This window comes from Thermobia domestica, chromosome 16 (genome assembly GCF_964235325.1).
Source record: "Thermobia domestica chromosome 16, izTheDome1.hap1.1, whole genome shotgun sequence".
NCBI classification, from domain to species: Eukaryota; Metazoa; Arthropoda; class Insecta; order Zygentoma; family Lepismatidae; genus Thermobia; species Thermobia domestica.
Window position 1 is genome coordinate 101,995,426 of NC_137469.1, and position 22,149 is coordinate 102,017,574.

The 22,149-nt window shown below is 31.6% G+C and overlaps 1 protein-coding gene across 5 annotated transcripts in view; it reads right to left on the bottom strand.

Annotated features, from left to right (window-relative positions):
* Positions 1 to 1,296: 1,296 nt before the first annotated feature.
* Positions 1,297 to 22,149, bottom strand: part of RhoGAP100F (Rho GTPase activating protein at 100F) — a 1,104,624-nt gene continuing 1,083,771 nt past the window's right edge. For 3 of the 5 annotated variants that reach the window (XM_081742854.1, XM_081742858.1, XM_081742855.1), the window contains one exon: positions 1,297 to 10,619. In XM_081742854.1, the coding sequence (XP_081598980.1) occupies positions 10,117 to 10,619 (503 nt within the window). In that variant the 3' untranslated portion in view covers positions 1,297 to 10,116. Of the gene's footprint in view, positions 10,663 to 22,149 lie in introns of all 5 variants that reach the window. The other 2 variants (XM_081742856.1, XM_081742857.1) reach the window with 2 other exon arrangements.

Consider the following 22,149-nt stretch of genomic DNA (forward strand, 5'->3'; position numbering starts at 1 on the left):
GCGCGCTGAGTGTCATAAGGGGTTGCATGTCCCGATCGGACATACAAGTGAGGAATAATCACCGAAAAACTGGTTTTCCGAGATGTCGGAACCATTCTTTACCAAATTTGGCATGATGATTCAAGAACGTGCGCGGAGTGTCGTACGAGGTCGCATGTCACGATCGGACATAGTATTGAAGAATAATCAGACTTAACATTGGAAAAAGCATTTGACGCGCGAATTCTCATTGTAAACAATGGAAAATAGAATTTTCAGCATTAGAAATAGGGCGAAGCCCTTTTCATTTTGTTCTGAGAACACAATTTTTCAAAACTATTATGTTTTTCGCTGATATGCCAAGTTCAACTTTTTTTTTTATGTCGTGTTCGTTCACGAAAACAATTGATTCCTAAAAAATTCTACAAACAATCAATAAAGATCAATCGCTTCGCTCCAAATTTGCTGTTAATGCATACCTAGTGTTAACATGTTTTACTGTTTTATTAACACGCTTTATTAACTTATTACATAAAAGACCATAATGACAATAAATTTAAGTGAAAACTAGGCCAGTGATAGTTTTGATTGGTTATTATATAATTCTTTGTATTCTCTGAAGAGCTATAACCTGCCAAGAATCAACCATCATAAAACCATATAACTTATTCAAAGTGAATTTGTATGGTAAGTGATATTGAAATATATTACGATAACATCTCATGAATAAGAGCTTAGTTCACTGAAGTGATTAGGCTAAAATTTACAAGTGCTGAATTAATTGACAATAAGTGTGGCTTCTGGAATACTTGGGGGCTGTTTTCTCTTTACGAGACAAGAAACATTTTTAAAGGGAATTATACTGATAGTCTTAGTTCATATCTCACAGGAATGGGATTACGGTCACAGAGATGACTGACATATAATGAAAACAGAATCTTAAATAGGTACGGCGTTCGTGGTATAAGGTAAGAGTTTATTTTAGAAAAATGCATCGTAAAGAATATTTCAGTAATTGTATATGTTATGGTGAGTAACACTACGAAAATATTATAGAAATAGAAATCAGTCAATGAGAAGCTTGCAAATTTTCTATAAGATTTCTTTTCTTCTTCCTTTCCCTTCCTATCTGATAAATCACTTTTTAAGAAGACATTTTCTAGTAAGTCATATAGACAGTTATTCATATTTGATTTCATATTCTTTATTCATATTGAAAAATACTTACCTTTCATTTTTCTATTCTATAAACCCATGACAATTCTCAAGGAAGGAACTTTTGGCTGGTTAAAATGAAATAAAGAAATAAATTACGACTTTTCATGTTTAACATTTTACTGTTTCTGACTGACAGGTAGTGGCAGGCTTCTTCAACATTTCTTATGTAACAAACCCATTGATAGGGCTGTTCACGAGTCCTTATATACAGATTTAAATGGAGGACAGAGGAAAGGGAAAAATTACTAAAGAATTGAAAAAAAAAGTTAGAAGAAGGAAAAAGGGGGATATGAAATGAGGTACATGAAGCAATCATTTTCGTTTCTTTGATTTTTAGGATAATATTTGACATATAGTGTGAACTATTCAGGATGTATATATCTATACAAGGTATCTTCATTTATTTATATATATATAATTTCATATATATATTAATATAATTTAGTATAATATCATGAACAGCCCATCATTTCTTTGTAATGAATATGTAACAACTACAGTCCATGTTCATCTGTACAATAACTAGTTAGCTATACAACAATATACTAATCTCAAACAATCTCAGTACACATTCACAAACACATAAGAAAGTAGAAAATGGCTTAGAGCATTAATACAGACTAGGCAAATTCCTCTGGTATTTCACTTAGGATAATGATAACAATACAAAAATTAATTACGGGAGAAAGCTCCCAAACAAGAGTAACAATGCAATGGGTGTTAATATTGTTGGGCACAGTTGGAAATAATCATATGATATGTGCACGCAAGCCGACACAATGCATTACCCCGCTGTAGAAATTTGCTTACATTATATTTATATTTATTTATATATATATATAAACATTTTTTGTTTTATTAACACTATACATGCATTCAAGTCACTGCAACATATGAAGGTAACACATGAAAAGCGTGTGGTTAGCCACAATGTTTTCTAAGTTCTTTTTTTTTAAATATTTGTTTTATTAATATACGTACATGTACTTAATTATTTTTAGTTTTTGAACATGTACAATCCCTTCTTTTTCTCTTTCAATATCTTTCTCTCGCGCACACACTCTCTTTTCGCTCTCTCTCTCTTTCATTGTTTTCTACCTAGCTATCTACTTTTTAATTTTTTTTTGTTGTTGTTAAACCACCCGAAGAACATAATAAGAGAAGTGTAGTTGTTGCTGATTTTACTACTGCCAAGTGGACACGATTTTGACAAGAAATAACTACATTTAAAATAAATATTTATACACTAATTATTTATCACCTTGAAAATGTGAACGTATTGTTAAAGAAAAAAAGAAGAAAGAAGAATATATAGAACATTAAAAATAAATATTATTTTCACGTCTTTAAATATATTTAAGGCGATAGAAATTTGTGCTGTCATCTCAAATTTTGAAATTAGCTCTCTATTTTTTTGTGCCCTTATCAATTCACAGGTTATAAGAATACACTATTGGCATTTGTACTTTAATCTGTAAGTAGTAAATATTCTACGTTTCAAAATCGTATATTATTCTTTAGGTATACTTACAACTATGTAAATTTAGTCATAACGAAAGTAAAATAAACAGTTTTTCCAAATATTTCACTTTGTGAGTAATTAAAAACTGTTGGCATGTATTCTGGAGAAAAAATGTTTAGAATACTACTGGATAGTTAATAAATTAGATATATTTATTTTAATCTCACAAGCTTATTCTCTACAAACTAGTTTTCTCAATTTATTTTATGGAAGATTACACGAACTTTAACGTCCTTCGTTTTGACCTCTAGCATAAAGATGATAATGATATTAATACCAAAAAATAATGATGAAACAGCAGGTGGATTATCTGTAAAACGCACATAATGTCATCAGAGTTTGACATATAATACAGAAACAATATTTTAGCAAAATCAATATTAAATAATTTTGTCGAAAACAAAATTTTATTCTGTGTACGAAAATGAAATTAAGAGCTATCAGTACTTCGGGAAGAACTGACGCAGAAAGGGTCAATTTTAAGTGTGAAGTTGAACTAATTTTATTGATAACAATAAAACGAAAGAACCAATTTTAAACATGAAGTTGAACCAATCTTGTTTATAATAATAAAACAAAAAGTATTTTATACAAAAGTTACCTAAAACATATAGAACATTACTGCTTGAGTTAACAGGATGCATATTGAGTATTTATTAAAATTGTACTTATCCAAAAACTCCAAATTATAATTCAATTGCAAAGTTTTGGCTAAAATTTATTGCCTTCCTCAGTTCATTTTTTTTCCGGAAAACTAAATGTTACTTAAACGATTACATTCCGTTGATTACTTTCTTCTGGATATCATAACTTATGTAGTTCCTGCAGTCTTCCAACGGTAAATTTCGCTTGTACCTACATATTTCTCTTCCTGTGCACTAACCGATATCATATGGAACTGATTAATAATAATTAAGGAAATCTGGCTTTGAAGCCTCACTAATTTCACCTAATTAGCTAACATAAGAATTTAAATAAGTGAAACAAGAATTTTCCGATTATTTTATTAAAATTTTGATGGTAGATGTGAAAATATCCATTAACAAAAAATCAGTGTTATTTTTTTCACTTTCGTGTTTAATAGTGAGTAATACATGGTATTCCTATTTTTCATTTTTTACAATAATATTTCTATTTATCTCGTAATTATAGGAAAGAAATGGTTATTAGGATTGATATTAAAGGCACGTATTATGGAGCTATTCAACAAGAACATTAAATATTAACTAATAGAGATTTTCAAAGAAAAATATATTACAGGCAACAAATACACTCCACATAGATGTTCTTCGTTCTTTTCTTTTAAAGCTCTATGGGCAGTGAATATGAACTGTGGTGCAACACATTTAATTCTGTGGAATAGCCAGCATGTTTCTTTTTATGTTAAAACATATAAGGTAGCACTGTCACGTACGTACATACATCACTCTTCTACAATCGTACACAAATGGCTCCAAATGGTCACAAAAAGTGAATAATGGCAGTGATCATATATGAAAACAGTTACTTGGAGGAGCGCATATTATACATACCTACATGTATTCAACCAACCACAAAACCTTAAATTTGTTACTTCGTAGTATCGTTTTTCAGACCTGAGATATGTCATACTGTTCAAGAGACAAACATCGTTCCCTTGGAGTACAGTCTTTCCTCACATGTATATATTGACCACCAGCTTTTTTAAAAAAAATCTCTTCTGAAAAGAGTTGTTGGAATAGCTTTAGATTGTTTATTACATAATTTTTCTTCTTTCTTTTCATTCTTTGAATACTTTTCACTTCTAAACATATATACGTGCCGAGTTATCGTTTCACTTACAAAATCTCTAATGAGTGTGTATTAACTTATTATATAAGCGAAAATTAGTACAATATATAAACAATATTACAAATATAGTACTTATTAATGCAATATACTTTTGTACATTAATTAAAACGAAGATTTGATAATTTTACGTACAACACACCTGCTATTTTGTAATCTCCTATTGCTTCTTTTAAAAATAACCGAAAAACACAGACTATTAATTTTTAAAATGACAGTTTTATATAATCTGCAAATATGAATTTAAATCTAATAATTTCTTTATTGGATCACGTTTAATTATTTTTTCTTGTTATAAACTATAGATAGTATGACTGAAACAAAAGAACTGTTATAATTATTTTCAATATACTATTTCAGAATCTAAGTTGAACATAAAATCATATAGTGTTTATAAATATGTGAATATATCAATGTAGATATTTTACATCAAGGCGCCTATGAAACATCAAAGGAAAATACTCTTTAAAAGAAAAGATTAATTTATTCAGAATAACTGCTGAAATATCCTTTCCGATATCAGTGACTCATTATGGACTGAACACATTTGAATTTCTTTTAATATTTTTGATAATACCAAAAGTTATTCTGCTTTACATCAGATTTTAAAGTGTATTTAATTCCTTACCTAGATTTGGTGATAATAAATTCAGAATAAAGGAAAAATTTTAAGGTATCTTTGCAAATGTCTTTATTGAGTTTATGTGTATATAAAAGATATTAAAACTAATTTAAATTTGTTCGTTAAGTTTGTAAATTTGTTACATGACTCTATTTTACATCTTTTTGATCCATAAGGTGTACACCTAGATTCAGCGAAGGATGAATCTATAGTCAATTTTAGTACTGACCGAAATACTTCTGGGCAAACGGAGAATGGATTACCTGTATTTGTAAAAGAAAACAAAATTTATATCTTCGGTGCACTGTCATAAGGACTTTAGTCACTTTTTGATCATTTGCAGTTTATGATACATTTTGGATCAGTAAACACTATATTATGTTTGGTATTATAGGTGAATGTCTGGGTGCAATAAGGAATCTGCCTTTAACCATACGTATTTCATAACATTTTGTCAGTTTTAATTCCTTATAACGACATATTTTGAAGGTTGTTTTGGCTCATCTGAAAAAGTAATTTTTTGACTTAAGCACTTATGACCGTACACCAGATACACAGTATTCATTAAAAAAAAAGTGAAGCATATCAACTACAATTTTACTAATGAAGCTAAAATAAGGTAATACCAATATTTTTATTCTACAGTTCCAACCAAAATAAAAAAAAATATTATAAGTATTATTTTGCAGAATCGTTAAAATAAATACAAAACACGACGTATTGTACAGTTTTAAATAATACGAATATAGTGATTCTAATTAATGACGCTTACTACTCTGTTTTGATTTAATGTTATTTTCTTTATAATATTAGAAAAGTATATTTCAAGTTTATTTTGTAGATTTTAGATCTCTAGGTATTCACACTTCCGTGCAATTTTGTTTAATTAATTTGTGAATTGCTTCAAAGATTTTCGAGACATGAAACATTAAATGTAATATACAGGTATAAAACTATTTCTCCAAACAACAGAACTTTATCTCCTTTAACAGAAAATAACTTATTATAGTAGAGCCGAATCTTACTTCTATACAAAGACAAATAAAAACTCATATCTTTAAAATGAACGTCATTTACATATATTGTTGTCACGCTTCATTAAATATCCCATTTTTATTAACATCATATTTGTGAATAGATTTCGTGCTGTTCAAATAATTAGCCATACTTTTCTGCTTTACTTCCACAGTTAATTCCTCCAAGAAAAATGCCTTTGCTGATACATTTACATATATATAAAAAGGGAATAAATGAGCCATAAGAAACGTGATGTAACGTTTCTTTTGTACGTCCCATAAAACACGATCACTATATCGAAGTAATATATATATATGTATATATATATATATTAATGATTTATTTTATTCGTTACTTATTTTTCTTTGCTGAAGCATCTAGCATGCAAGCAGAGTGGTTGATTAGATTGTATTTTTTTCTTTCTGTTTTTCAGTAAATTAATTGAACAGCATACTTCTGTCATATCAGATTTTTTTTTTTTTAAAAACTACGTATGCAAAATTTGTCTAATTTTAAGTGGATGTTGTTTGTATTTGAGTTTTGTACCCAACACCTTTAGATAGTACATTCTTATTATACCTAGGTATATTGATTGAATTTTATTGAATTGACAGTAAGTGTTTAAAATGTAAGCAGTTATCAGTGCTTAATATGATAAAGTCTGAGAGAAAACTTCTTTGTTTTAAAATAAATGAAGTAGCATTGACTGTTATTGTTAATGATTGATTAGTGATATTTTGCTGTGATTTGGGGCCCATATATAACAGAAAATAATATTTTCAATTCTACTAAACACATGAAAAATGGATTAAAACAACAAAAATATACTTAATTATAAGTACAAACTGTCAGTATTTAACAAATTTAAGAATAAGACAAGAAAAAAAATCCAGAAGAGATGATAATGAATTTATTTACCTCTTGCACTTTTTCTTCTTCGTTAAACAATATTTTTCCATTTTTCTTTAGTTAAATTGTACAGATTTATGCATATATATGTATATATATATATAAACACACATCCTGTATATATTAAAGCACATATTCTCATTCTAATGTACACTCTTTCAGGTTTTGTTCTTGATCATACATTCACACATACGCACATACAGGTTATATATATATGTTTATATTATTTATATATCAGTAAGTAAAGCAAATACACTTCAGCATTTAGCACCTTTCTTTTTTCATACTATTCCGCCATCATACGTTGTATTCTCCAACCAAAAAGGAAGAAAGGAAAAAAGTTTGTTTAATGGGGGAACTAGTGGCAGCGCTCTGTTGCTTTGTACCGAAGTAGCACTAATGGTTGGGTCAACTTCACAAATAAAATTGGCTTAAAAATGGGCCAATTTTAAGATAACATTGGCAAAACAAATTATCAATGTTGGCAGCAACATTCGTGCTGCTTCGGTAGGAATATTGTACAGGAACAAATCTTGGAAGAATACGGTGCCCCTTTGAGTTGTTTCTAAGTGGCTTTTTTTTTTTACCTGTTTTCTATCTCTGAAAACATGTATTGTTCTTATGCCTGATATTGGACTACGATTTGTTTTGTTGGCTGTATGGCAGTGATATTGCGTAATGACCCTCTACTCCTTTTTTGTTTTTTTTCCCGTTATATCATATACACATATATATAATAACATCCCATTTTGTTAAATCCAGCAAACAATTCATCATTCCAGTTCAATCCTACAGAATACCTTATTGCTTTTTGATGAAAACAAGTACTCTTTTTTTTATTGTATTTACCTATATCAGCATTTCCTTCTCTCCATATTTGTGTAATATGGATTTGTTTCAATTGAAAAAAAATGTATTGTCCATTATCTTACTGCATATGAAGCGTTGGCACCACATTGACAGTGTTTCCAATCCTAACTAGGTAGGTTTGGCATACTTAGTGAGGGGTGGAAGGGAGGATATACATCGATTATCTTTAGTTTTACTTTTTTTTTAAAAAAAAAGGAACAATGATACTTATATTTTACAAGCAGCACTATACTTGATACTTCCTTTCTTTATTTCTTTCGTAAATCTCCAAGTGAAAGCTCCTCAATTAAACCAGCAAAATGTGAACTACTTCCACAGTGATTTTCTCTCTTCTATCGTCTTAAATTTATTGCCCATGATTTTTTTTTTGTAGCTTTTAGCATTATAATTAACTCATTCAAGGCACTTCTACTTTTTCAAAACTTAATTTTATTCCTTTTCCTCATTGTTGTATGGCACTGATTTTTTATTTTGTATTTCATTTTTTTATTTTTTTTTTTGTTCGTATTTTTTTTTTCAAAAAAGAACAAAGTTAGGTATTCATTCCTTTCAGAATTAATTAATTTTATTTTTGTATTTCTCGGATAACAATAATACAACACAGCACCAGATTCTTTTACTACACAATCTTATACATTTACATGTATATGTATCTCCATTTCTATTCTTTCAAAGATATATATATGTATATACATATTTATATATGCATGAATTCTATAGCTATAAGTTTTATGTCTCACATAAATATACACCAATGCTTATGGAAACTCATTTTCTCTATCTCTTTTTATTATTATTGTTATTATTTATTATTATTATTATTATTGTTATTATTATTATTAACACACAGTTACAAGTAACTTTATTTGTGCACATGCTGTCCAACAGTCTTGTTTAATCTATTGCATTAACATTGTCTACAGGGAGAACAAACCGTACCGATCACTCATTGTGCTTCCATTCTGTATTTCTATGAATATGCAATTATTTTGAAGTTTTAATTTAAATACAATAACGTTCAGTCCTCATGTTTCATTTTACTTGACACTGTGAAAGTAGTCCATTACATCAACATTTCGATTCATTTCAATTTTAGAAAAATCTATTGTAAATTCCCTGCCACAAAGGAGTGAATATGTTCATTATATTTTAATTTTGAATTAAGTTAAAGGTAGGAACAGGGAGTTACATTATTCTGAGGTAAAGAAAATCTTGTCAGACCTTGTCCAAATACATCCAAGAGAAAAAATGTATTTACACAATATGGTATACATGCTCAGTATACATTACTCTATTTATTTAAGTTTTTTTACAAGTGGCATGGGAAAAATCTTGACAAAAACAATAATAAAAAACAACTGCTGAATACCCTACCCAACCACATTACGTAGTTTCTTTGTATTATTATTATTATTATTATTATTATTATTGAAGGGATATTTTATTAAATACTGTGAATATTTATAGAATCTAAGTTCCGTGAAACCGTAATCAAATTACAAAACATTATATCAAACATACTAATACGTTCCACACATAAGTACCACAATACAATTACAACAAAATATTATCAAATAACTTCCTCAGTATTCTTCTTTTTAACTCTTTTGTTTGCTTTTGTCTTTTTTCTTTTTAAAGTAAAGCGAAAAATTATATTTTAACTTGTAAAAGCAGCCCAGAGGAAGGAACTAAAAGTTTCATAATTAGGTACCTTATTTTACTTATTTCCCTAAAAATCGTTTTTTCAACAAATTTGCCTTCCTTTTGTTTTGCTTTTTCCCTTTTTAAGATAAAAAATACTTCTTTTCTTTAAAATGTCTTTTTTCATTTGAGGTAAAGTATTAAACAGAAGATACCGGGAATACCGGGATATTATACCGGGAATAATTGGCACAACATCCAGTACAATATACAAAGCACTGGCTAGAATTGTTTAACTGTGTGTTGCAATATGGAATCTTTTATGTAGTAAAACTTTTTTTTTTTTAACTTCAGTATTCCAATTCCATTTGTTTTTCTGTAAAAGCACAGTAGCACTGTAGTCTTATTTTTAAGCTTAGAAACTGTACCTGTAAATGCTTTTGTTTATTTATTTTATATAATACTTAGAATGATAGTATGAAGTGTCAATACAGGGGGTATTCAGCGACTTTCACTCGGTACCATTTTCTTTGCCATCTTCTACTTGTAAACTTCCAAGTTTGTCCGAAAGTTCGGTTTTTTCTTCACTTGAACTTTCTATTTTATGTTCATCTTTCAAGCTTTCTTCATCCTCGTCTTCATCTTCTTCATCTTCATCTTCTTCTCTCTTAGCAACACTAACAGCAGCAGCAGCAGCAGTAGTAGTAATACTAGTAGTGGTTGTTGTTGTTGTAGTAATAGTGGTGACGCTCGTAGTAGAAACTCCGCTTTTCTGCTGGTCTACACCACTGTCCGTGGCCATTGTAGGCAGTCGATCTCTGAGGAGACGTGCTTGTTCTACAGGTGGGCTGGGGGACGATTCACTGGGTGATCCTGGGGACTGCTTTGGGCTGAGGAAGAGCGCTGCCGCTGACTTCTTGCCTCTGCTGGTTTGGCCCCGTCCGCCCCGTCCCCTGCCCCGTGGTCCCCTAAGTAACCAACTCTCAGGTTTGGTTGGCCTCGCTAATTCCCGAACTGTCTGTGGAAAGGAGCACTGTTGACCCTCAGGCAGTGACGTCTATAGAGCAACAACGAAAAACTGTGCAGAGTGGCTGGGTTAAGCAAACCAGTGGATCAACATTGTGTACAACACAAACAGCCAAAAAATCCGTTTGGAAAAAGTACAAATCAAAAAAGTGATAATATATTTTTTAATGTTTTCCATAAAGCAAAAAGGTTATAGTCATCTTTTTCATAAATAAAAGTTGCTTATATGGATGCAAAAAACATGTCAACAAGAAAACAAAAGAATTTTGAAATAAAGAAATGAATCATAATAGTAAAATATAGACAAACGCATACAATCACGCAAAACAAGGTATATACAAGTTCTTTTACCAAGCTCAAGCAGAATTAAATACAGCAAATTATTCGACGGATTTTAAAAAAGAAAAAAATCTTATTGTAAATATATTTTTAAAAATGCAAGAAATAAATTTCTTTTTCAAACAAACAGAAAACAGAAAACACTTAAACCACTTTGGAAATAATACTTGCACTTTACAATAGATAGACAAATAGAGACAAAAAAAATAACGTGATAAAAGGTGTGAATTATTGAATAGGTCAATTAAAAGCCAAAAGTACAAACAAACACCCACACACACCCACACACCATATATATATATATATATGACGGATGTCTCAAAATTCACGCAAGATTTGAATTTTGCGCCATTTGTGCGGTAAGATGTTGCCGAAAAAAGTGTGATAGCTGACAGTTCAAGGTTATTAAAAACGGGGCGCTATACAAAAGAACAACGCGTTTTCATTGTTGAGCATTATTTTAAAAATAATGAAGGTTTGGCAGCTACAGTCCTCATGTGTAATTTTTTCGTTTTGGTGATCAGAATTTTTGCCGCTCAGATCATGAGATTCTTTGGACTTCATTCTTTGGGGTTTTCTTGAAGTCTAAGGTTTATGCTAACAAACCTACGATCACCCATGCCCTGAAGGAGGAAATTAAGAACTGTATCAACGAAATTCAGCCACATTTATACAAAACAGTCATTGAAAATTTCAGTAAGAGAGTGCGAATGTGTCAGCAAAGCCGTGGAGGCTATTTACCCGATATGCTAATTCATATATAACCTTATATTGTATACTATATATATATATATATATATATATATATATATATATATATATATATATATACGAGGTTGGAACTTAAATAGTGGTGGCAACACTGCTGGAGACACTATGCAATGAAATGTACTAGTGGCGCTGATAGCGCACGTTGTTGACATACCTGCCTAACCTCCGAGCAAATTGAATCGCCCGTCCCACGTCACCGGCAGGCGCACAAGCGAGGGAAGCACAGTCACTTGTAAGCGAGCGGTCTAACGTAAAGGTGTCACTATGTTTCTGAAACAGGAACAACGGAGTTGGATCGAGATTGAATGTACCAGAGGTCGTACAACACGACAGTGTCATAAAGGGCTTCAAGAGGCGTCTGGGCACTTACGGTCTGCCCTGGAGGAACGTAATGCGTTAGGATAACACCATCACAGTCGTACACGAGAATCACCATAACTTTCACCACACTGGGGCTCTGACGCACTTTCGACTTTCGTGGCGACCCATAATGACGCCATTTGTTGGATTCGCGTTTCAGTGTTGGCTCGTAAGATCTGGCCCATGTCTCATCCAGTGTTACGATACGGCGTAAGAAAGCCTCGCCTTCGCGCTCATAGCGCTCCAAATGCGTCTGAGCAGCGTCGTAATCCATTTCTGCATTTCCGTCAACTCATGCGGAACCCATCGTGACGCTAGGACGACCTGCCCGATGCATATCTGCCACAGTTTGCCAACTTTCGTTGAAGGCTTTTACCCACCGTGCTACTGTTCTGTACGGCAATGCCGATTCCCCACACGCCTCTTGAAGCCCTTGATGACACTGTCGTGCTGTACGACCTCTGGCACATTCAATCTTGATCCAACTCCGTTGTTCCTGTTTCGAAAACATAGTGACACCTTTACGTTAGACCGCTCGCTCACAAGTGACTGTGCTTCCCTCGCTTGTGCGCCTGCCGGTGACGTGGGACGGGCGATTCAATTTGCTCGGAAGTTAGGTAGGTATGTCAACAACGTGCGCTATCAGCGCCACTAGTACATTTCATTGCATAGTGTCTCCACAGCAGTGTTGCCACTATTTAAGTTCCAACCCTTGTATATATATATATATATATATATATATATATATATATATATATATATATATATATATATATATAAAATTTTCAATTATATGTCTGTTTTTTCTATCAAAATTAAATCTTGCGTGAATTTTGGGACACCCGGTATATATACGCGCAAAAAGAGAGCATTATTTCAAAATATTTGAAAATGTATATGAAGTATCAAACAAAAGTAAAAAAAAAAATATATATGGACAGTGAGCACTCAGAAAGAAGTTTAGGACAAGCAAGACTTAAATTTTTATATTTGCACTTTCGACACACTAATATTTGTAAATTGAATTGAGCATATACTTAGTTGAAAAAAGACGTACATAAAATTTCAAGCAGTATAGAAACTGTGACACAATAAACATTCTGTTTATTGTAGTGAAGGGTACCATATGACACAAACAACGCACACACACTCATAGATATATAAATATAGACACTTTGAAATACATGTACGATAATACCTATTATCAAATCAAAATAATTATTAAGAGTAAAATTAAGGAGTTTCCTAGAAAAAAGTGTCAGGTCTTTTTTGAGTATCCCTCAATTTTTTTTGGGTCAATTTGTCTTTTGTTTACGCATAGTATAAATGAAAATTATTTTACCTTAAACCTGCGTGCTCCTTTCCTATTTGGATAAATGATTGCTGTCTATATTTCATCAACTAAATCTTTTGCGAACTTCTTTGAGGTTTACAGTTTCTTATACCAGGTGAGCACGAAGTTTCAACATCTTGTTTCTTCTCTGTTAAATACCTAAAATCCACACGAAAGTTGTGAAAATACCAAAATTATTTATTAAACATTCTCTACTAGAATGTGCTTGTCATTTAATGTTTATTGTGAATTCATTTGTGAACATGGTGAATGCTTAGTAAATGATAAGCACATTCTAGAAAGAGGTTGAAAACTAATTGTAATGTTTTCACAACTTTCGTGCGGATTTAGGTATTTAACAGAGAAGAAACAAGATATTGAAACTTCTTGTTCATCTGTCATAAGAAGCTGTAAGTTCTGAAGAAGTTTGGAGAGGTTTTAGTAAATAAAATTTAGTCAGCAAAAATTGGTCTAAATAGGAAAAGAACATGGAACTTTAAGATAAAACACCCTCAATTTATATTATTATAAGTTGTGTAAAAAATGAAATCATGGATACTTTATTTAGGCAGTTCAACTACCAAAATTTATTATCAGATAGGTACTTACTATCAACCAAAGATCTGATTTCTTGGCACTATAAAAATAGCAGGAGGATATCTGTATAATGAAGTCATAATTACTCTATTCTTTGATACGTAATCTTATTTTAACTTCCAACCTATCTGTCATTTCAGCTCCATAATTCGAGTCTCTGTAGATCTTTGTGAATACAGAGAAATGAACTGCTCGTTCTACCTCTACTCTGCTAGCTTATTGCATCTGCCTAATTTTAGAAAATGGTTAGAACCTATATTCAAGCAAAATAATTACACAATAATAAGAAAAAAGTCACAATAGAATCTCTATATAACAGTACAGTTAGCTCATGTAAAAAGTTGAATGTTCGTTTTTTCTTTATTTTTTGGCCTTTATACAAATCCAAACTGTTGGTTTTGCATATTTGTAACATGTTTTCGCCATCTCTTCATAAAATTTGGAGGAATATTTATTGTTTCCGGATTTCCTATTGATGTCCTTCATTCATTCTTTTCCATTCTTGCTTCAACTTGTTTATCTTATCTCGGTATTTGCACTGGCGTCTTCTCAATGTTTTGTGCTCGGAACTTGTCCGAAATAACTAGAATTGCCATCCGTCTGGCTTTCTCCGGACATGTTCTAGCTTTTATCATTTTTCACCACGTTCTGCAGACATTTAATTTTTTTAGTTGTTTTGCATTTAAATAGATTTATATTTGTTTTGCATATAATCTTTATTTATAATTTGTCCGGGTCTCTACGGGCACTTCAACTGCTAGTGTTATTACTACATAAGAGGTAATATAGATATATCTTAGTGTGCATCAAAAAAGTGGTTTCTGACGTAAGTCGTTTTTTCTAGGATACTACCCAAATTCATTCTAGCATGTTTTGAATAAGATTTTAGATTTTTAGAAAAGTATGTAGGAAATTTATTCCCTTTGCTTATAATGTGTCTTCTTTTGTTTTTTCAGTGCACACAGAAGCCATTTGCAAGATATAAAACTGACCCATCTTTATAGCTTTCAATGAGAAATGAATAAAAAAGTAGCTAATACAGTATTTCTATGTGCAATAATAATAATAATAATAATAATAATAATAATAATAATAATAATAATAATAATAATAATAATAATAATAATAGAAATAATGAATTTAGGTGCATTGACTTGGCTTGCACCGCATTGGCTTGTGAATTGCCTTACATCTATAGTACTACTCAACTTGTTTTACCAATTGCTCAGATTTTAATTTTCACGTACTCCAAAGAAATCCTACCAATCGGGACATAATATTAGCAAAATTGTATCTTCTTTCTTCTGTTTTTGAAAACTGTACAAATGAGCCAGTTTTATAGACATTTTTTCAAAAAAAAAAAAAAAAAAAGTAAGAAATTTTGAATTGATTTTACACGTTGTAGTATTCATTTGTAAAATTTTAACTTCTAATTTTATATTACTTTCGTCTTCAGCATACATTGTAAACTAAAGGTGGGGCTTAAGTTCCAAATCATGTTTTAAAACCCTTTATTTTTTAAAATATTTAATGTTAATAGTTGGAGTATTAGAATAGCACTAGAAATACATTTACAAAGATTTTTGATACACAACTATTGAAATGCGTTTTTGATAAAATAGATTTTGATTATATCAAAATTATACTGTATTAACTATTCCAAAAATGAGGATTATAGAAATGTATATCTTCAAACACAGTATAGTACACGTATGTATACATTTTGTGTTATATATAATTTTTAGCTGATTTGATAACATTTCAAATATACATATAGATAGTAAGTATAAAAAGAGTACATGAAAAATGCAGGTAGTGAGGTGGAATAGAGGAGCTGTAGGTGATTAAGAAAAGAGCGGTTTGCAATAAGTTGGTAATATCAGTTTTTTAAAAAGAAAAATCATTTTACAAATTTGAAATTCTGATTCCTGAAATTATCTTACGTTTTCTAATCTTTGGCTCCGCTTCTTCAGCCTTGTACATGGCGGATAAAGGATTGAAAATTAAGTAATGTAAGATATTTTCAACAATCAGAATTTGAAGTTAGTAAAATGATTGTTAACATTTCTGAGCGTTTTAGGATTGCGTCTAATGTATTTAATCTTCCCATTTCTTTTTGGACGTACAGAAGCCTGGGGGAAGAAGATTGGGAATACGTATGTGGAAGGTATGATCGAATGAATTGTTATGTTTGATTGTTCTGACGTTGGTAGGTTGGGACTAAGTCTAAGGGATTAAGGTGCCATTCATTGGAAGGCATCAGGAAACCACCACTCTATTTTTCCTTGGTTTGCTGATACTAAAAAGAGAAGAAAATATGTAAAATGGTATTTCGCACATTGGAAAAATATTACGTGAAAACGAGGAGATTAGCAGAAGACCGTGGAGCATGGAAGCTGCTTAGTTACTGCAAGTGACTGCCAATAATAGCAGAATACCTATGATGATGATAATGGTAGTAAAGATTCAGTGATGAAGCGAATAATGGATAAAAAATGTTTTGGATCTTTGAAATGCCATGAAAAAGCATGAATGTTTTAGTGCTGATACTTGTTTGTTGGTGATGCCTATTTGAAGACTTGTGTTACCACGCTCTTACACTCAATTTTTTGTCTTTTCATTAGGCTCATATGGCTATATAACCAATAACGCTATATAACCAATAATAATAATTCATTTTGATTTTGTAAATTTGTTTTCATCTCGTGAAGCTCTATAGCTCTATCTAATGCAAATCTCTTTGTGGGACATGTGAAGACTCCAATTCTTAAATCATTACTACTAAACAAATATGCTATCCAGTCCACTTATTTTCAGAACTACTTTCAAATTACTGGAAGATAATATTTACAACATAGCTCTTGGTAATTTTGGTATAATTCCAAAATACTGGACTTAAATTTTCCTTACTAATGGCTCTGATTAACACTAATTGAAAACTTTATATCAGATCTGCACTAATATTCTTAGATAAAATCATGGGCAATGCCTTAGTACATATTGCATACGCAAAGATTGCAATTATAAGTTTCTTATCACTTTCTAAATCTTGAGTAGTTTATTTCTTTCTCATATACACTGGGTCTTGCATTGCTTATAACGTCTCAGTAAAATTCATGTATTCTTACTTTGTCAATAGTAGCACATAACGTGTGTCACTAAAAGTGCAGGGATAGCCACCGTTCAACATATAAATGCTGTATTTTCATGCACTGCGATGCGCAGGGCCGGATTAAGGGGGCTTTGGGGAGCTATAGCTTCGGGTTTCCAGGTGGACAGGGGCCTCCACTCTGATCAAAATCTCAACTGGATATCTAGAAAGAATCATGAAGATACAATCATCATCATAAAATAAAATATGACCAAAAATATGAAACATATTCCCTTAACTTTCCTACTGTACTTTCACAGAAGTCTATTAGGCGAATCTATTATGAAGTCAGCAGGGTCCACATATTTTTTCTAGTCCCGGTCCTCCAGATGGGTTAATCCAGCCCTGGCTGTGCGCTGTTTTATTTGGCGAAGCATACCTCATTAATACGTTAGGATTCACGACTAACCAATTCTGTAAATAATTGACAAAATTTCATAATAGCAATTGCCTTACTTTCAAATCATTCAGAGTAAGACAGTTCACTTCCGACTATAGAACTCAAGTTTGTGCAAGAGATTTATCGTATCCTCAAAAAATATTTCAATTTTATTGTCTTTTATTTGTTTGGGCTTCCCAAGACAATTTTTTCTTCTACTACAGCTCGCAACTAAAAAAAAAAAAAAAAAAAAAAAAGAAATGAAATCTTTGAGTTTTACGTCCCACGGTTATGCCGGTTAGGCTAAAGGAGACGGTGATGATGAGAGATGAGTGAAATGGTGGAATGAAGAAAGTGGGAGGAAACGGGAGTACCCCGAGAAAACCCACGAGCACGGTGTTTGTCCACCACAAAGTTCACTTGGCGGGGGCTGGGATCGAACCCGGGACCCCAAGCACCAGAGGTGAACGCTCTCGCAACTAAAGAGTGAGCCAAAATTCTTGTCCTAAATTTTAAACATAGACCTAAATAAAATAAAAATTAGGAAAAGGTAAAACGAATATGAATAATTGCTTTTAAAAAGTAATCTATATATATAAAAGAGAACGCACAAATCCTTTGTTACCTCATCACGCTAATACGGCTGAACCAATTTCTTTTATTTTTGGGGGGTTATTAGGATTTGGACCCTAGATGGTTTTTATCATATCACTTTAATTTTTAATTACCAGTGTCTTGAGATAATTGACCATTCAAGTGTCCATAACGTACAAATCCTTTGTTAGTTCATCATAGGTAAAAATAAACGTATTTATATGCAACCCGCATGACCATGTCACTCGGCGGGTTAACATAAATGACAGGCGATATAATGTTAACATTTACTGCAATCTACTATGGTTTTTATCATATCACTTGAAAGCGAAAACTTCCGGGGTGACCGCAGCGAAGCGGGGCGGGTTAACATAAATGACAGGCGATATAATGTTAACATTTAATGCAATCTTCTATGGTTTTTATCATATCACTTGAAAGCGAAAAAGTAAAAATTATCTAAGTAACAAAGTTTATTGCGTTCCGGGGTGACCGCAGCGAAGCGGGGTGAACGCTGCTAGTCTATATATATAAAAGAGAACGCACAAATCCTTTGTTACCTCATCACGCTAATACGGCTGAACCAATTTCTTTTATTTTTGGGGGGTTATTAGGATTTGGACCCTAGATGGTTTTTATCATATCACTTTAATTTTTAATTACCAGTGTCTTGAGATAATTGACCATTCAAGTGTCCATAACGTACAAATCCTTTGTTAGTTCATCATAGGTAAAAATAAACGTATTTATATGCAACCCGCATGACCGTGTCACTCGGCGGGTTAACATAAATGACAGGCGATATAATGTTAACATTTACTGCAATCTACTATGGTTTTTATCATATCACTTGAAAGCGAAAACTTCCGGGGTGACCGCAGCGAAGCGGGGCGGGTTAACATAAATGACAGGCGATATAATGTTAACATTTAATGCAATCTTCTATGGTTTTTATCATATCACTTGAAAGCGAAAAAGTAAAAATTATCTAAGTAACAAAGTTTATTGCGTTCCGGGGTGACCGCAGCGAAGCGGGGTGAACGCTGCTAGTTTGTTAATATAGAATTTATGATTGGCGTAAAACGAACTTATCTTGTTTGCCTACCAATCTTCACCTCTAACTACAAATTTTCGTTCTTTTTCAAAGAACATTTTCGATTAGTGAAAGTTATGTAAAGAAAGGTAAAAACTTAAATGGTAACACAAATTCATATAACGTAATTTGGTTAAAAGTATAAAGAGATAAATAACCATCGAATTGTTTATAGATCTTCAAGTCCTGATCTGATGTTTATGACGTAACCGTCAATGCTTTTTGAATTTCTTTCTTTCTTATTTCTTTTCAGAATGTTTCTTTCGGATATAGTCTGTCAGAGGGAACCGTCTATTACTGTGAGCTCTCCCAATATCCATTAATCTGTTAATCCCAATATCCAAAATTTAAACTAAATTTAGATTCTCTAGTCTTAATAAAGAATGTTTCAAAAACTCTGATCTGCATGTTAGTTTTAGGTTTATTTAGTTCTCTTGCTAAGTATTGAGTTTTTTTTTGTATCTTCCTTAGTAAACTCTGCCGAAAACTACATTTTTCCCCAAATCACTATCGTAGTTCTTCATTCTGGTGAATATGTTAACATTCCCCCATGCCAATGTATTTTAATTCATTAACAATGTACTTCATACACACCTGAGTGAATACTTGCGTCCGTAAAATAGCCTTTGTAATTTTTTTTAAAAAAAATTCTTGGAGAGCCGAAAACATGAACTGATCATAAGAACTATCTTAGTATCAGATAGAAACTATTCAGGCCATTTGTTGTCTATGAGAAGTAAAATAGCGAGATAGTAGAGTGTAATATTCCAACCTTTTAACACCATTTTTTTCACTTAGTACTGAATAGTATTAAAGTAATAGATGTAGTGGTTTCAATGATCAATGCAATTCTTTTAACAATGACTTGCTGTACATATTATCAATATATACGTCTATAGCATTAGACTTGACTCTGAAATGCACGCATGCTTCATTGCTGGAACTCGTGTATATTTCACTGAAATCGATAAAAATCTACCTTTATTGGAAATATGTTTTAAAATAATTTCTTTCAGTTTGACTATATGTTTCACATTTTTTTAAAAATATGATAAATCTTTCTTGGTAAGAAAAGGTTTACATAACTTGGGAACTAAAATATTACGGAAATCAGTTTCGCTTTTCAGATATTGGTTCTGTGTTGATAATGCATTATACATATATATGAAACCAGGTTTGTTGCTTGATTTGGAGTTTAGTTTCCCGTTCAACATTGAGGCTATATGAAACATGGACTCATAACTTAATTTGGAATCCAAATCACATGAGTTCTCACCTAAAATCGAACTCAATTCTCCAGCATGAAAGACATGTATGTTAATCGCACAGCCACGAGAGTTTCGCCCAAAAGAACTGATATGGAATGAACTTAATTCCATCTACCCACGTATAGTTAAATTATATTTCTTTCCTCGAAATAGATTAAATCCTTTTCTTATTGAAAATATAAAATGATTACGAATTTATTTAAGTTTAGCAACATTGTTAATGGGGATTAATAAGGAAAACCTTTTCACCTTCCTTGCCCAGTAATACTTTATACATCTTTAGATACAACATTTTAAGTAAATCAGAGTTCTTATATATATATATATATATATATATATATATATATATATATGTGTGCTATATGAATGGTACATTCTTTCTATATAAAAACGGAAAACAATTTACATTAGGAACAAGATCCCACTTATCCAAACATAAAAATTTTCGTTGGTAAAGTTATAAATATTTGATAAAATTTCTTTCAAAGTGTTTAAAATTTGTATTTCAATTAAAAAAAATCTACACCTGGAGATTCATCTCTTAGGGATAGTACCATAATTAGATAGTTAAATTTAGTAGAGTTATCCATGAGCTGTCGTAATAGTACAGAAAAGGGCACTCAAGATGAAAGGACGCTCGCACCTTTGCGTCCTGACTAAATGAAAGCATAGAAAAACATTTTTTTTACCACATAATTGTGATAAACCAGTTTTCCGCCCTCCAAGAAATTTGTAAAAAAAGAGTGACTCATTATAAGAGTTATTTTATGGATCAAAGTATTCACTCAAGCTTTGACGAGGTGTGTCATCGATGTGAAGAAAAATATTTCAGTATGACCAGGATTTAGTACTTCATTAGAGATTCAAAAGAAGATTCTTCAACAGGATTTTTCCAGACACTTGATGCAATGTAAATGAGGTGAAGGTAATAAATAAATCCGGAGAAGTGAGATGGAAATCCGGGTATTTGAAACATTCTTTGGGAAGACTAGAAAATCTAAATGAAATCATTTGGGTAACACGAGGACTTACGATAATAGGCAGTTATCTCTTAATAAGTATCACATCCCAAAGACATATTCTGGAAATTAATAAATACAAAAGATAAAATAACAGAAATATATAATTGACACTACACTGACAAAAACAAAATCAGGACAGGGCGGTCTATTACCAATTTTAGTAGCTGTATTCCTCTGCATCTTTTTGAATCGTGTTATGTTCTATGTAGTTTGATGTGTTTGTCTACACTATTTTCACTACTTGAAAACTTTCCTCAAACATAACGTACGTTTGTAATTAAAAATTCTCCCTCATTACAAACGAATACAATTCATAATGTTTATACTAATGTATTGAATTCATAATCACCGATAAGCTAAAGATTTCGTTTGACATGTATTCATTTTTTCTCATAATAATATTAAGGATTTCAACAGATTTATAAGGCACGGGCAGACTCCTAGGCACCTTTAATAATTACAATTTTGCTGTCGAAGCTTCATTTCATAACAATAGCTCTACTAATGCCATCACCTTGATCAAATGGTTTGCATAAAATCTGATTAGATCACAGCAAATAAGGAAGTTTAAAATCTACAATTACGAACTTCTCACTGCTAGATATCATCCA